The sequence below is a fragment of the Gambusia affinis genome, linkage group LG01 (genome assembly GCF_019740435.1).
Source record: "Gambusia affinis linkage group LG01, SWU_Gaff_1.0, whole genome shotgun sequence".
Lineage (NCBI taxonomy): Eukaryota > Metazoa > Chordata > Actinopteri > Cyprinodontiformes > Poeciliidae > Gambusia > Gambusia affinis.
Window position 1 is genome coordinate 27,288,375 of NC_057868.1, and position 14,565 is coordinate 27,302,939.

Genomic DNA, 14,565 nt, shown 5'->3' on the forward strand with positions numbered 1-14,565 from the left:
TAGTCCTGTTACTTCCCGGTTTCTGTCTGCTGACTTTTTGTTCCTGGTTCCAGGAATTTGTGTTCTGCTCTGCCTCCCTGCGTTTTCATGTTTATTTTTATTTTATTTTATTGTACGTTTGTTTTATTTTTTGGACTCTTTATTAAAGAACAAAAAAGTTTTCATCGTACTCACCCAGACTCCGGCTTGCACTTTGGTCCTTCATCCACCTACCAATTATCACAGTACCAACACTCAAAGAGGTCCACAGTAACAAACATCAGACACAATTTATTAGCATGACAAGTGATATATGTTCAATTCACTTATCCAGTCTTTATGGATAAAGACTGGATTTTAGGCAATCATTGAAGAAAAGTGAGCTCAAGATAATTTTAATCTATCTATCTATCTATCTATCTATCTATCTATCTATCTATCTATCTATCTATCTATCTATCTATCTATCTATCTATCTATCTATCTATCTATCTATCTATCTATCTATCTATCTATCTATCTATCTATCTATCTATCTATCTATCTATTTATCTATCTATCTACCTCATTAAAGCGTCAGAGTGAAATAGATAAATCCCTTTCACATTTAAATGTGGCGCTCAGTGCGTCACCGTGGTGCGCCTGAGCTCCATCAGACGCGTTAAGTTGAGGCAGAGGAGAGGGGCGCTCGCCTGCACTGACAAGTGGACGGATGTGCGGTGATGCCCTTGCAAATGAAAGCGTCAGCAGCGGCCTCTGAACAACAAAAGGGGAGATTTCGCCACGGTGGAGAGACAAGGGGAAAGACGAGGGAGCAGCTCTCGTGAGCATAAAATCGGCATCCTGCAGCGTGCTTGATGGCGGCGGCCTGCAGATAATCGAAGGAAGCCGGGGGCTGGATTTGACATGTCGCAGAGATGTACTGGTGAGTCCGCTGGAGCTGCGGAACATGGATGAAGCCTGGAACGGTGTAACTAGTAATTTCAGGGAGGGTCATTGTGTACTACTGGTGACCTAATATGGGGCTGATGACTAAGAATGATCCTCACTGGCGTAGTTTGTTTACACAGGTTTAAGTAAGGCACATATGAATGTGCCTTACAGGCCAAGCGATGGATGTAAGTGGAGTAATCACCTGGATGCCTTATATATCCATTTTACTTGCAAAAATCCTAAAATTATTTCAATGTAAACCCAGTTTATCAAGCTATGATATTGCATGTTATTGTTTGCACTAACGGGGAGCAAAAATATGTTAGGTTAATTTGCACCCATCAACTGGACACACATGTTCCAGCTGAAAATAATCCTTTCTATAAAAAGAAGCAAATGTGGCATTTGTTTGTAGCTGCTTGTCATCAGCCAGCTTATTTTAGCTGGCAGAAGACTTCACACAGACAGAAATGAGCTGCCGCACTACCTGTATCTTACTCCAAAAGTCTCCATACCTATTAATTACCACATGTTCAGCATTATTTCTAACATAAAATGGACCATGATTGTGAGGTGGAAGGAAAATCATGCATTTTAATTTTATTTATTTATTTACAAATAGCAATCTGGAAGTTGTTTGAGTCATACACACATAAATATGCTGTGACCTAAGCTGTTTCATTAAAACAACTTATTAATCAAATGTTTATAGTCATTTCTGTTGGAAGGTAAATCTCTGCCATAGACTTTTGCACCATCTAAACAGGTTTTCTTAATTAACGCTGAGCAACATCCCTTTCCTCTCTGAAGAAAAGTATTAAAACCTTTTAGCTCTAGTCCGCTTTGACCAGATTATCTTCTTTTATATGTTTACTGTACACCCTGCATGATTAAATTAGACTTTTTTATTGCCATTCATCTGTAAAGGGTCGATTTATAGCGCACATGATTAATATAACCTGTCTAGAAATTCTTCCAACTAACTATGGGTTTCTGTGGCTTCTACCAAATTACCCACTGTCTGTCTGTCTGTCTGTCTGTCTGTCTGTCTAACGAAACGGCTGTCTGTCCATGATTTGCCTTATACTTCACATTAATTCACTACTTTCTGTTGGTCTATGACATGTCACAATAAAATTAATCAGCATTTGTGGCTGTAACATAACAAATGTGGAAATGTCAAAGAGACATACGGAAAAGTTTGCAAGGCACTATACCTACAATTTGAAGATGGTCTTCTGAAAAAGCAACGCAGTGAAACAGATTTGTCTTAATCAATGCTTCTACCTAAATAATATCCATGACTGGCTGGACATTCCATGTTATGAGCTGAATTGGTTCTTATGTTAAGTGCAATATACTGTTTTACTTTGTAAACTGGATTTCAAAATTTCTTTAAATGATTTCACAGACTATGTAAGTTTTACTGCCCACTGTGTCCATGGTACTGTCCATGGTACTGGACATTCAGTGTGACCATTTTATTAGTTACAAGAGTCATTTTAGAATATGCTGCCACTGAAGATGCTCACAATTTCTCACATTTGTGTTTATCAGCTATTAATCAAGATTATGTTAAAATTTCTAATTATTTGACTTTGTTGTTTAGAAGTGATTGGAGTTTTGGTCAGCGTGTTTATTAAAACAAATGTACAGCAACAAAATAATGGTAAAGGATGCTATGTAGTAAGTGTTGAATAAGATGAGTGGTTAATAATTTCAAATGTGATATTACTGTTGATTTATTTTAGTTTAGCTAAAGTAATGTAGAGTGCACACTTCAGTGCACCATGATGTTATTGCTGTGTGAAGCGCTGTGCAGAAGGTCAGTGACCTTAAAATTAGAGTTAATTTTACAGTTTGGGAAAGCATATTTTGACAATGGACTTCCTGTTACCGTCATGTTATTGGAAAGTTCACCCATAATTAACACAGACAGAACAACCTACATATTAAAAAACACAGACAACTCACTGCTGCTGTCTTACTCTCAGCAGCAGTGCTGAGAGTAAGACAGCACTGCTGCTGTCTTACTCTCAGTCATCTTTGTCACCTGTCTTTCTGACAGGTGACAGACCAATTCCTGAGTGGAGTCAATCCCAAAACATCCTCTGTCACCAAGATCCCCGTACACACGCACATCATACTTCAGTATTTTATGAAACATTATTTCACTGAATATATGCTTTAAAGGGCAACCAGAAAGACTTCACTGCAACCACTTAATGTGGTGCAGACAAGCTTCACTTTCTTCTGCACTTTCTCGAAGCATCTTTTTCCCAATTCTTTGAATTATTGGACCTTCATCAGACATTAAATTGTACTTGGCCTAAGTCAGTGTCTTGTTTGTATCTTGAGGGCGTCAGAGGGTTTTTGAATCTTTCTAAAGTAAGCCAGCTACTTGGAACAGTTTATGGACCGTTGATCCAGACTCTGCAGTTGGATGAGCTCACGGCATTTGCTGCCAGCTGAAGAGTTTGCATCTGTCACACAGACCTGACAAAGAAAAAGACCTTGTAGGAAAAATTGAGCCTATTTCTGCAGGATAGGGTAAAGTGTGGCCAACATAGTAACACTGAGTGAAGACTACGGAGCAGCTCTGACGTAGAATTATTTGGCAGCTACCTTTGAAGTTAATACGGTCCTGTCAGGTTGTTTTCCGCTTCTTTGTTTTGTTTTTTTATTGAAAGGTGCCGAAAAACCCATAAAGTTAGCAGGAGCTCCTTTTTGAGGTGTGATAGTCTTTGTCTTTGAAAACAAGTTTGCTATATGAAAACAAGAAAGTGTTTTAATAATAAATTTGACTCCTTTAACTTGTTAAATTACAACAGGAAAGCACACTACATTGACATATTTACAACACTGAACCTTGAGCTGTTTTGAAATACTAGCTACAGAAATTTGACAAATTCTAATGAGTAATTACAAATACTTTAGATAAACTTATAACACAGCAGTACACCTACAAAAAAAAACAAGTCACTAAAGCAGAAGTGGATGTACAGAAGAAGATGAAAAACACCAATTCCTGAAAACAACAACAACAAAAAAAACTGCTTAGATGCTTTGCATCCAGTTCAGATTTTACAACTCCAGCATTGATTTTGTAGTGTAATTATAATACATCAAAAGATACAATAGTGGGAAACAGGAAATGACAGAACTGCGGACATTGACTAAATATCTTTGAGGAATATGAGTATTGCAAATGTACACTTAAAAATAGCAATAAAAGTGCAGAGGAATGGAAAAAGGCAGATCTGTGGGTTTGTTTTGTTTTTAAGGGTGAGGTAAGCCACAGGTGTTCATTAGTATAATACCTGATATCATCAGTATAGCAATCCACTGGAGATAAAACTGCATCAAGTGTCTGACAGTCTCCGGATTTAATTTCCCTACAGCCAGTGTCTATAGTGTCACGGAGGGATATCTTGTTGTAGGGCTGGTGATTATGGATTTTTAACCTCCATACTAACAAGGATGTTGCTACAGCATTAACAGAAAGGGCTACCATTTTTTAATAGGCTTCAAGTAGCAAGACTACAGCTTGTACCAAGTGACCACAAATGTCTTAATGTTTACATCCACCTGATCCCTCTCTGCTTTTGGTACCAGATGTAACTAGATATGCTTACTATATTGCGAGTATTAAGAATTTTGAAAATGTTATTTACAAAATAGACCAATCCATATTAGCTGATAGCCTTTCTTCTTATTTCCTCACAGTGTTATCTGTAGCCAGAAGGTGATGGCAGTGCTGGCAGAGCTTCACCTCTACTTCTACCCCTTCCACCTGATCGATGCCTGCTTCCTGCACAAAGACATCATTTGAAATCTGGACTGCCTTCGTCCCTTCCTCTCCTTCTGCCTCTCCTCGCTCATTTCATACCACTCCCTCCACCCTCTTCATCCAGCTGCTTTTTGCCTTTCCCTCGGTCTCTCCTCTCGCCATAACATCTACCTCCACATCCTGGAACTTCTCTGCAAAGTCTTCTTCTTTGTGATGGCTTGCTTTGGGCGCTCTCTGGACTCACCGTGCACACTAGCCTTGCTGGTAGGCTTTCAGTTTGCCTTTGTGCTCTATTTCTCCCTTGGGGGCTTTAGAGGTCTGGTGTCTGTTCTGGTGCACACCACAGAACCAGAATTTGATTATTCTCGACCTCATGACGTTTACACCAACCTCAGTCTCCTTGGGGTACCACCGCCCCCTCCTCGGAACTCTGGCACTGGGCTTCCTGCTTCAGGACAACCGCTGAAAGACTGCCCGATTCCTTCCCCCCTGTTGGGTGAGAGAGAGAAGTGTTAAATATTATCTGGTAGGCCTAGTAAATAGTGACATAGTGAAAGATGTTACTTATTTCCCCCCTCCCCCTTTTTCTGTTCTCCAGTTGGACCAGTGTCTGTCCATCTTTCCTCCCCTATGTCTCTGGAGGACATCCGACAGAGGAACCCTTTAGTGTTGCCTGGTGGACGGTACCGGCCTCCGGACTGCGAACCGCGCCACCACACAGCAATTGTGGTGCCGTTCCGAAATCGCATAAGCCATCTACGTTCTCTTCTGTACCACCTGCACCCTTTCCTGCAAAGACAGCAGATACACTACAGCATCTACATTGTACAACAGGTCAAGTGATGTGTTTTCATCTGTTTTGTGTATCTTGCTATTTAAAGATAATATGTATGTAGCTGTGGAAAGTTTACATTTTCTCTCCCCTTGAGGAAAACCAATAGGCATGAAAGATGCATAATGCAAATCATTGAAATCAACAACAAAGTTTGACACTTTTGACAAAACGACAAATACAACAAGTGTCTTTCAAGTCAAATTAAAAACTGATTTCCACAAGATAATAGCAAACTTAAATTATGGCGCGTGCTGCAGCTGTGTCAATGGCAAAGAAACAAGCTAACATTACAGAAAACTGTTTATCCACCATCATTGGTAGCCATGCTTTCTAGTCTGCACATTCACAACAGGCTCTGCTGTGGGGGAAAAGCTGCACCATGTAGCAAGGAGAAGAGTGTGTGCAGTGTGTACATGAGCGTGACTGACAGTGCAAAGACCCTCCTTCTGACTCTAATTGATTATTTCTAACCAATAGCGGTGCATTTCTGCAGATGGCAGCAGGACCACAGGGGGAAGGCAGAGGAGCTAGTTTGTTTTTTTTCCTGCAGATTATTCATCCCATATTATACTGTCAATATGTAGCAACAGGTTAACAAATATGTTAAAAAAACCAATATTTTTTATAAAAGCTATTTACTGCAGCTTTGAAGGTTGTTTTGAAGACTCAAGATGCGCCTCTGTGCTGCACCTTTTGTTTTTCCGTTGTCATCTTTGATACACTTCAATGACTTTTGTGACTTTGGCTGAGATCAGTAACTCCATTCTAGTCATTTCCTGAATTACGAAAGTGTCTGTCTTACCCATTATAAAGATTAGTTAAGAGAAATGAGCCACTGTGTCATGGATATTCATAACACAACAAAGCATATCATATCAAGAGTTCCTGAACATGCTGATCAACTAACAAAAATAAATATTAAGCAGTTAAAGAAAGTTCTTCTTCTTCTTATTGTTATTATTATTTGTTCCTTCAATTTTAAGATTTTACTCTGAATTTGTTTTTGGCTTCAGTGGGGGAATGGCACCTTTAACCGGGCCAAGCTGCTGAACGTAGGGGTGCGGGAGGCTCTCAAAGATGAAGACTGGAGCTGCATTTTCCTTCACGATGTCGACCTGCTGCCAGAGAACGACCACAACACTTACACCTGCCACAAGCAGTTTCCCACACACCTGTCTGTGGCCATGGACAAGTTTAGATACAGGTAGAAGAGCACAGTGAATGAGCGTGTGGACTTCATTGTCGCATTGCATTGACTCAGTGGTCTGTGACCCTCTTAGGCTGCCGTACCCACAGTATTTCGGTGGTGTATCTGCGGTGACCCCAGATCAGTATATGAAGATGAATGGCTTCCCAAACCAGTACTGGGGCTGGGGGGGAGAGGATGATGACATCGCTGCCAGGTGAAGCTCACTGTAGCAGCAAACAGAGCACGTTTGCATAGGTGTTGTGAGTTCAGGCTAAAAATAGAGAATTCATAAGCATTTCTGTCCTCATTTTTCATTTCATTTTTTACTTTGCGCTACTCATTAATTTTTTTTTCTTTTTTACCATTTATTTCACTGCTGCATATTTTTACTTTACTTGTGTGTACTAATATCATTTTTCATCCTCATGTCTTTCCATTGCTGCCACTTTTCTTTGTGTCACTTGGAGTGATCTCAGTGGGTATGTTTGCATGGACTAGATCTGCTTGGGGTCATTTAGAGTTTACAATAGTACTTATTTATTTTGTTTCTTTCATAGGATCCCCCCTCTCCACTCTCTTGCTTCCTTTTTTTTCTTTTTGCTAGTGTGTCTTAGCAAGCAGTCAATACAAGGCAGACTCCCCCAATCCACATCTCCAAAAAAATTCTGCAATAGTTTGAGCTTAATTATAAAAGCACTCTAATTTCTGTGTATTTAAAACTTAATAGATAAAATTTTAGCAGTCGGTTATATTTCAAACGACTTCAACAACTGGTGTTGTATGCAATCAAGAGATGGATAAAGGGATTACAGCTATTTCCGAACATTTTTTTTTGTTTTCTTTATTTTTGTCTTCTTTATTTTTGTCATATTTAGGAGAAGAAAAATGTAGCTTTATTATTGAACGCCATATTAGTTATGCTGTAATATATTTTCTGTCAGTTTTATGACTCTGAATCTGTTGTCACTATTGACTCCTGTTATTTGCTGCCAATCCAGAGTGCGGTTGTCTGGTATGAAGATTGTGCGCCCTCCAGTGGCCATTGGCCATTACAAGATGATCAAGCACAAAGGAGACAAAGGCAATGAGCAAAATCCACGCAGGTACTTAATAGATAAAACTGGCACACAATATATACATACATATTGTATATACACATTGGACCTTATTTTCAAAGAATGTAATAATAAATGCAATTGTTTATTTAGTAAAATTGGAAATAATAAACTCTTTAATACGGACAACTCCCAATGAAATACAATGTAGTAGAGCCATAGACCGAAATGATAGTTGTAGCCACCATCATTTCAGTTGAATTCCTCATCAAAGCTTAGTGACCTTTTGTGAGAAAAGGACAAGTTAAAAAGATGTTTGAAAGGTCGGGTGACATATCTGCTGTAAAAACTTCGTCAGTAATCATTTCAGAACCATGACCTTTTGTGAGTGTTACATTTTGGAATATTGACTGGACCGAGAAAACAAAAATTGTGGGCTCAGAGGAAACAGTGTGGTTACTGAAAATGCTAAACGGATCATTATGCGTATTTTTAAAAGCAACAAACAAACGTCAGGGTTAGGGTTACATTTTACAACAGTCAAAACAGAAAACGTATAAAATTGCAAACAACTGAAAAAGAAGGAAGTCTAGCTGAAAAGGAAAAGTTATTAAAACTAGATTCAGAAACCACAGAGTACAAAAACCCGAGGTGCTGTGTGTCATTCTAGATTCGACCTCCTGAAAAAGACCAGACTCAACTGGCACTCTGACGGCCTCAACTCTTTGACTTATGAGTTGCTTTCCAAGGAGCTGGAGCCGCTCTACACCAACCTGACTGTCAACATCGGAGAGGACCCCCGGTTGACCCAGGGTAAAGCTCACAGTGCTGTGAAAGCAATGCCTGTCCATAGCTCCAGCAAGGACAAAGGACAAGTGAAAAGTCTAGAAGAAACAGTGGCAAAAAATAACACTTTGATCAAGTCATCTGGTGAAAAGACAGGACTCATCCTGCCAAAGACGGCAAATAAAACTACACAGGAAAAAGCAGGAGTGATGAAATAAGAGGTGTTAATTAAGTAATAATCTTGCACTTGTAGCATAAAGTGGTCGTCATTTTTGATGGAAAGCAGCATTGATTTGCTGTATTAAGGGCAGTTATGCACTGGATCACAAACACACAACCTGTTTCGTTTACAGATGTGGATTCAGGACTACTGAACCCGTTTGGTTGGGTTATGATCTGCTGAATGTGGTGCTGACTGTATTGACTGGCAAAGAAACCTCTGTGACCAGAAGTAGAAAGATTAAAAAAAGAAAAGGAAGAAAAACTCAATTGCATCTTTCTAAAGATACAAAACGCTAGCTGAACATGAGATGCCGACATTTCTCTACTGACTGGAACTGCAAGTTGAGGGAACACATCTGCAAAGCGGCAGCTTCAATCAGTCTGCACCTCTGATTCCCTCCTACTTAAAGAAAAGAAAAGAAAAACAAAAAAAAGCTGCTGCTGTCTGTCCACCTCGCTACATGGAGGGGTTTGTGTTTCTGTGCCTTCTCTCTTTTATGCGCATTTTATAGACCAATAGGAATGCTTTTAGGGGCTAAGCTAGCAAAGGTTTGGCTTCTCCTGCCAGCTGGGAGGATAAAGCTGATTATGGACCAGAACAAGCCCCTTGTTCCAGGACTGCTGTTTTTATATATATGCTTGCATCGATCAATCACTGACCAATTCCATAGTTCTTGAAATATCCTAGAGTTTATATTTATATATCTATATATAGAGAGACATCTTTATTTGTGTACTTCTTTAGTTTAATGTCCTTCATTACAGTCTGGTGCCTCTCTCTCTATGACGTTTAGTTTAGAGACAATCAAATTATATGGGAGTGTAAGCTGTATTCAAACACATAATGAAAATGACGTGGCATGATAGTTGTTGTGTCTAGTTTGACTATATTCTTGATACACGAATAGATTTGTGCTTCTGATAAAAATTGTGTTTTTTTTTAATTTAAATTGTTCGCTTTAAGTTTAGTCAAGTATGAGATTAAGAAGAAAACTCACAGACAGTGACATAAGGCACACTACAAGAAAAATGTCAAGCTAGTGTTCTAGTATCTAAAGTGGTTATGGTGACAACAAAGCACTGTGCGTAGATATAGCTACGAACAAATGTTTGCCTTTTTCTGTCTGACTTTATTTGCTACGGTGAAGCTTTAGTGACTTAAGCAAGAAGAAAATGTTTCTAACCCCAAAATATGTTTTCTTTATGTAAAACTCTGGAGGTGTGTTTGATCAGGAGATGCATGTAGGTGATCATCCACTTGTAAAAGCTAGCAGCCGCTTTATTTTGTTGTTGTAAAATATCAGCCATTCTGAATGTACTCTTTAGTGTCCATCTTGGTTTATGTTTTGTAAGGAGAGTTTATTTCCAGGGCCTTGCTGAAGAATTGATACACCTTAAACCTTTTTTTCACATTTTGACACATTGCGACCATAAACTTTAGGGTATTTAATTGGGATTTTATGTCAGAGACACACAATCGCAGTGCATAGGTGTGAAGAGGAAGGAAGGCAGTCTATGAAGCCTCCCAGTCTTATGAAGCCTGGGCGCAAATTCAAACTGGAAGACTCTTTAGCCCCACCTGGCTCGTCCTATCGGAGCATCCCGCCCATCACCGCTGTCCTATCAACGCTGGATCAAGCCACGTCACGTCCAATCACCTTCCAAGGCCCAGCTGAAAAGGACCTCCATCCATGGCGTCTTCCGCATCCCAACCGCGCTCAACCTGTTCAGCCGCACGCCTCAGCTCTCGGTCAAATATCTCACCAGACCCCTTTTCAGAGCGACTGCTCGCCCCCGCACCTCTCATGTCCGTCATAAAGCCGCTTAGCCGCGTGCTCGGCCGCTTCTTTCCCTCAGACGCTCCCCAGATGGAAGAGAATCCCTGGACGTCATTCATTCCAAGCAGCTTCTCCCGCCGCTTTCTCGCTGACTGGGATCCACCGTCACCTGCTCCAGCGCTACCCACTTCACGGCCTTGGCCGGCTCGCCAGGTCTCGCCGCACCGACCTACGCCAACAACTTCACACACTTCCGTATAGCCGCTATCAGCCCGGTCATCCGCTCCTTCCGTCCGGATTTCCCACGCCACGCCTCGGGCCTTCCAGGTAAGACGTATCCTCACATATCTCATCCATGTTTCGCAATGTTAGGAAACGTAGGACTTTTTTCTTAGTCCATCTCCCTCCCGAACTTGCAAGCCTTATTCGCATGCGTCACCCAGGCTGCGCTTTAAATGCTTCAGAGCTTTTACTGAATAAATGCATAATTAAATCAGTAACTAGTAGCATCCCTCCCAGCGGCGTCAAAGCGGATCGCCGACTGCGTTTCTTCAGCGCCCGGCACCTAGTAGTAGCCTCTGTCATTTCGCCGGCATCAAGCCCCACATACTCCTCCCCGAACTTTAGTACGCCCGCAACAGACATTCAGCTCCGCTTCTCGGTCCATCTCAAGTCAGCGGCCGTGCCCCTCCACATTCATTTGCAAAGCGGTATTATTCAGCCACCCAGCTACGTAGAGCCGTTCATGGGTTGTCATGGTTACCGCATTAAATTCTCTGATTCAACATGTGCCTTCAGAGTCTCTGTGTCGTCCCTCTCCCCTTGATTTGCCCCAGGTGCTCTCATTCCTTGATTACCCCGTGCTTTGTACCATGTCTGAGTCCCTGTCCTTCTGTTCGTAGCTGTCGTCACACGTCTCGGTCCATCAGTTCACCCCGCTCCTACCCGTCTCGAGCCCTGGTTTCCACTCGGCAGTGCTGCCTGGGATTTAGGATAATCTGGACTACCAGACTATAAATTTCTCCAAACATCATCGTTTTACTGCTACTCGGTTCCTTGCATCGCCTCACCACCCGCCACTACAGTTCATGACGCCGTTCGCAGTTGTAAAAGCGAGGTGACTGCATGGACTAAAGCCGTAAATTATAGCTCTAGTCTAACTGTGCTCCTAGTCTCAGTAGTCAGTCTTATGCGCTGTAGAATGTGAAGCCGGCTAATAATCTCCCAGGTCACATCGGTACCAATCAGCTCAGAGCTTCTCCAATCGGTAACCAAGTCATCACGCCAGGGCCATCATCGCATCATCGTTTCTCATAAAATTTTTGCTTAGAGTCCCATTCGCTACCCATCAAAGGTAACTTTAAATAGAAGGTGATGTCGCATTAATCTCAAAGAATAAGCGTCCGGCGTTCGAGCTTCAGTAATTTTCCCTGTTATATAATGCAAAAGGCTAATCGATACCTCACGTTTCATCACAGTCGTGCTGTTCGGAGTGAACTAGAAGACCTTAACGATCTGGCAGCGGTTTTCACCAGGCTTGTTATCAAATATCCCCTTTTCTTAACTTAGGTTTTTTTTTAGGATTGGCTAAGTTGCTTCTGGGTTTCTCCTTGGCGTTAGAAGCTTAACTGCTTCCCCGCCAGGCCTAGCGGTACGGTGAGCTTGTAGGGTATTGCCTGCCCAGAGAAAGCAGTGCCCCTCCCCTCCCTCTGAACCGGAAGCCGTCTGTCCCCACCCCAGAAGTGCCAATCTTGCACTCTTTCATACATAGGGGCTCCCGCTTTTCACATATCCGTGTCTCCCCGTCACTTTCACAGTTAAAACCGTTTTATTCATTAAATGTTGCAACCTGTATCCCGAGCTGCCTTCAAACGCAACTTGAACACCGAGACGCTTGCCGGGTTTTATGCTACAGTGAAGGAGACCTGCCGCCGCCGTGCTGAGCCATGCATGTGCATTAGTCATAACAAAAATACAGAACTCTGCTAAGTTTTCCCCCAAGTAATCAACTGAGTCGAGTAATACTGCCAGATGCCGGTAATCACAGACGAAACATGCCCAGATAACATTACAGCACCCTAAGCATGTTAACAGTAGCCTGCGGTTACCGAGTCGTTACCCACGTTCGGCTACGTAGATTCATAGCTCGGCGTTCTCAACCAACAGTAAATTGCCTCGCATGCCGACATTACAAGCTCATGCCCCTGCTGGCACTTCTAGGCTTCATCTCTCATCAAAATAAATAAATCGTCTGAATTCGCACGTTATCCCCAGGCCATCCTGTCCTCTTGCTTTCCCAGGTTTCACTCTCGCCCATTCGTTCCAGTCCCTCTTCCGAGCCAATATCCTCTCCCCCACGGGGGTGAATCAGCACCTTCTTGTCGCCGGGAGTCCGGTATCGCATTTCCTCTCTAAATTTCCCATTCTTTCCAGCCGTTGAATCCCCATGCAGCCGGTTTGCTCCGCCTCCATTTTCAACAGCACGAGTCCTCAGTTTTCTGCGAAACCCGTTCCACCCTGTAACCTGTTTCTCGAGGGGTTTTTCTGCAAAGCGTCCCTACATCGCAGCTCTCTGCCATAAGCTATCATGTTCGACCCACAAGCCGAACCGCCACTATTTTCATCGTTATCACTCACCCTAAGCAATTCTATTTGCTATTCATCAATTTAATCACGTCTGCTTATCGCAGATCCAACCTTCATCTACCAACATCCTGCCATTCGAACACGCTCTCTTCAACAGCTGGCCTTCATCTACCAGCATCCCGCCTTCTAAACCCTTGCTAATAAGCCATCTCTCCCAGACTTCGTCCAGTCCAGCTATTAGAGAGAGAGAGAGAGAGAGAAAAAAAAAAAAAAAAAAAAAAAAAAAAAAAAAAAAAAAATCATTTACGTCAAACAGTCATCCACGTTCGCACTGTAGTTTTATACCCTATATTTCCTCAGTGTCTCAGCCTCATTTCCTGCCCCAATCTTCGCTTCATGCTCAGCCATCGTTCCAAGCCCCTGCATTCTCGCAACCATAGGATCATAATTTTTACGACAGCATTCAATTCTTAAGATCACGTTTCACCAGTATTCAAGGTACCCTCTCGACCTTATGGCAACAGCTCTGTAGTCATCTCCAGCATTCTCTTCTTATAATTATATCTCGTAACTTCTCAGCTTCCCTCAGTGCCTCACAAGCACTGCGCAATTACCTGGTGGTGGTTGGTCAACCTCATGCAAATGCATGCTCTCATCCAGCAAATGTTATGCTCATTGTTGAGAAAAATGATTATTTCGTGCTTAATACAGTTAATCTTACGGCATGGGTAAAAGGTATATTGAACATTCTTATTTCTAACAAATTTCTTAATTTTGAACAGGTTTGTGGTAAGTATCATGGGTAAAAGATATTTCGAACATTCTTATTCTGAACAAATTTCTTAATTTTGAACAGGTTTGTGGTAAGTATTCAAAAGTTTTGTTGTTAATTCATACGCTTCTTTGTATGGGATTAAACACTGAAATTCTGTGACGTCATCACGCAATTGTTTTCTTCCTTAACATCATCTTTCCCCTTTGTCCTTCACACCCCCATCTTAAGTTCCATTCCAGGATGTCCCCATAGCTCACTCATATCCTTTAATGTCCCCTGCGAGTCTAACCATAGTTCTAGCATCTCATCTCCAGTAGCAGGCAGTTATCTGGAGCAACCCAGGTTGGAGATGCAGCCTTTGGATCAAACTCTAGGGAGTTTCTCATGCCGAGCTCACACTGGCATCGTCCACACTCAGAGTTTGTGTGGGGGAATAAAGTTGCCTCCCCCGACTCACTGAAGTATGCAGCATGCCGAGGAAGAACAGAACGACAGAACGAGAAAACGTTTCTCTCCGTCGGCTCATACTGTTTCCATCAGTAACGTCGCCTGGTATTGACTTCCTAAAGTCCCAGCCCGTAAACCTCAAGTTAGTGTAGCTTCCCGGCCTATTCTCATTTCCCCAGTCTCTAACTCC

General features: G+C 41.9%; 1 protein-coding gene across 1 annotated transcript; it reads left to right on the forward strand.

Moving 5' to 3' along the window:
- The first annotated feature begins 614 nt into the window (after positions 1 to 614).
- b4galt3 (UDP-Gal:betaGlcNAc beta 1,4- galactosyltransferase, polypeptide 3) lies at positions 615 to 13,403 on the forward strand. Its single transcript, XM_044121801.1, has 7 exons — positions 615 to 904; positions 4,639 to 5,198; positions 5,301 to 5,536; positions 6,551 to 6,741; positions 6,818 to 6,940; positions 7,725 to 7,829; positions 8,452 to 13,403. The coding sequence occupies exons 2-7, from the start codon at positions 4,916 to 4,918 to the stop codon at positions 8,783 to 8,785; spliced, it is 1,272 nt and encodes a 423-aa protein (XP_043977736.1). The 5' UTR covers positions 615 to 904; positions 4,639 to 4,915; the 3' UTR covers positions 8,786 to 13,403.
- Positions 13,404 to 14,565: the final 1,162 nt, after the last annotated feature.

Bases quoted from the DNA above. Each gene is read 5' to 3' on its own strand.
- b4galt3 (XM_044121801.1), top strand. From the start codon at position 4,916: ATGGCTTGCTTTGGGCGCTCTCTGGACTCACCGTGCACACTAGCCTTG. The intron at 6,742-6,817 runs GTAGAAGAGCAC...TGACCCTCTTAG, and splicing joins ATGGACAAGTTTAGATACAG to GCTGCCGTACCCACAGTATT. The intron at 7,830-8,451 runs GTACTTAATAGA...GTGTCATTCTAG, and splicing joins AATGAGCAAAATCCACGCAG to ATTCGACCTCCTGAAAAAGA.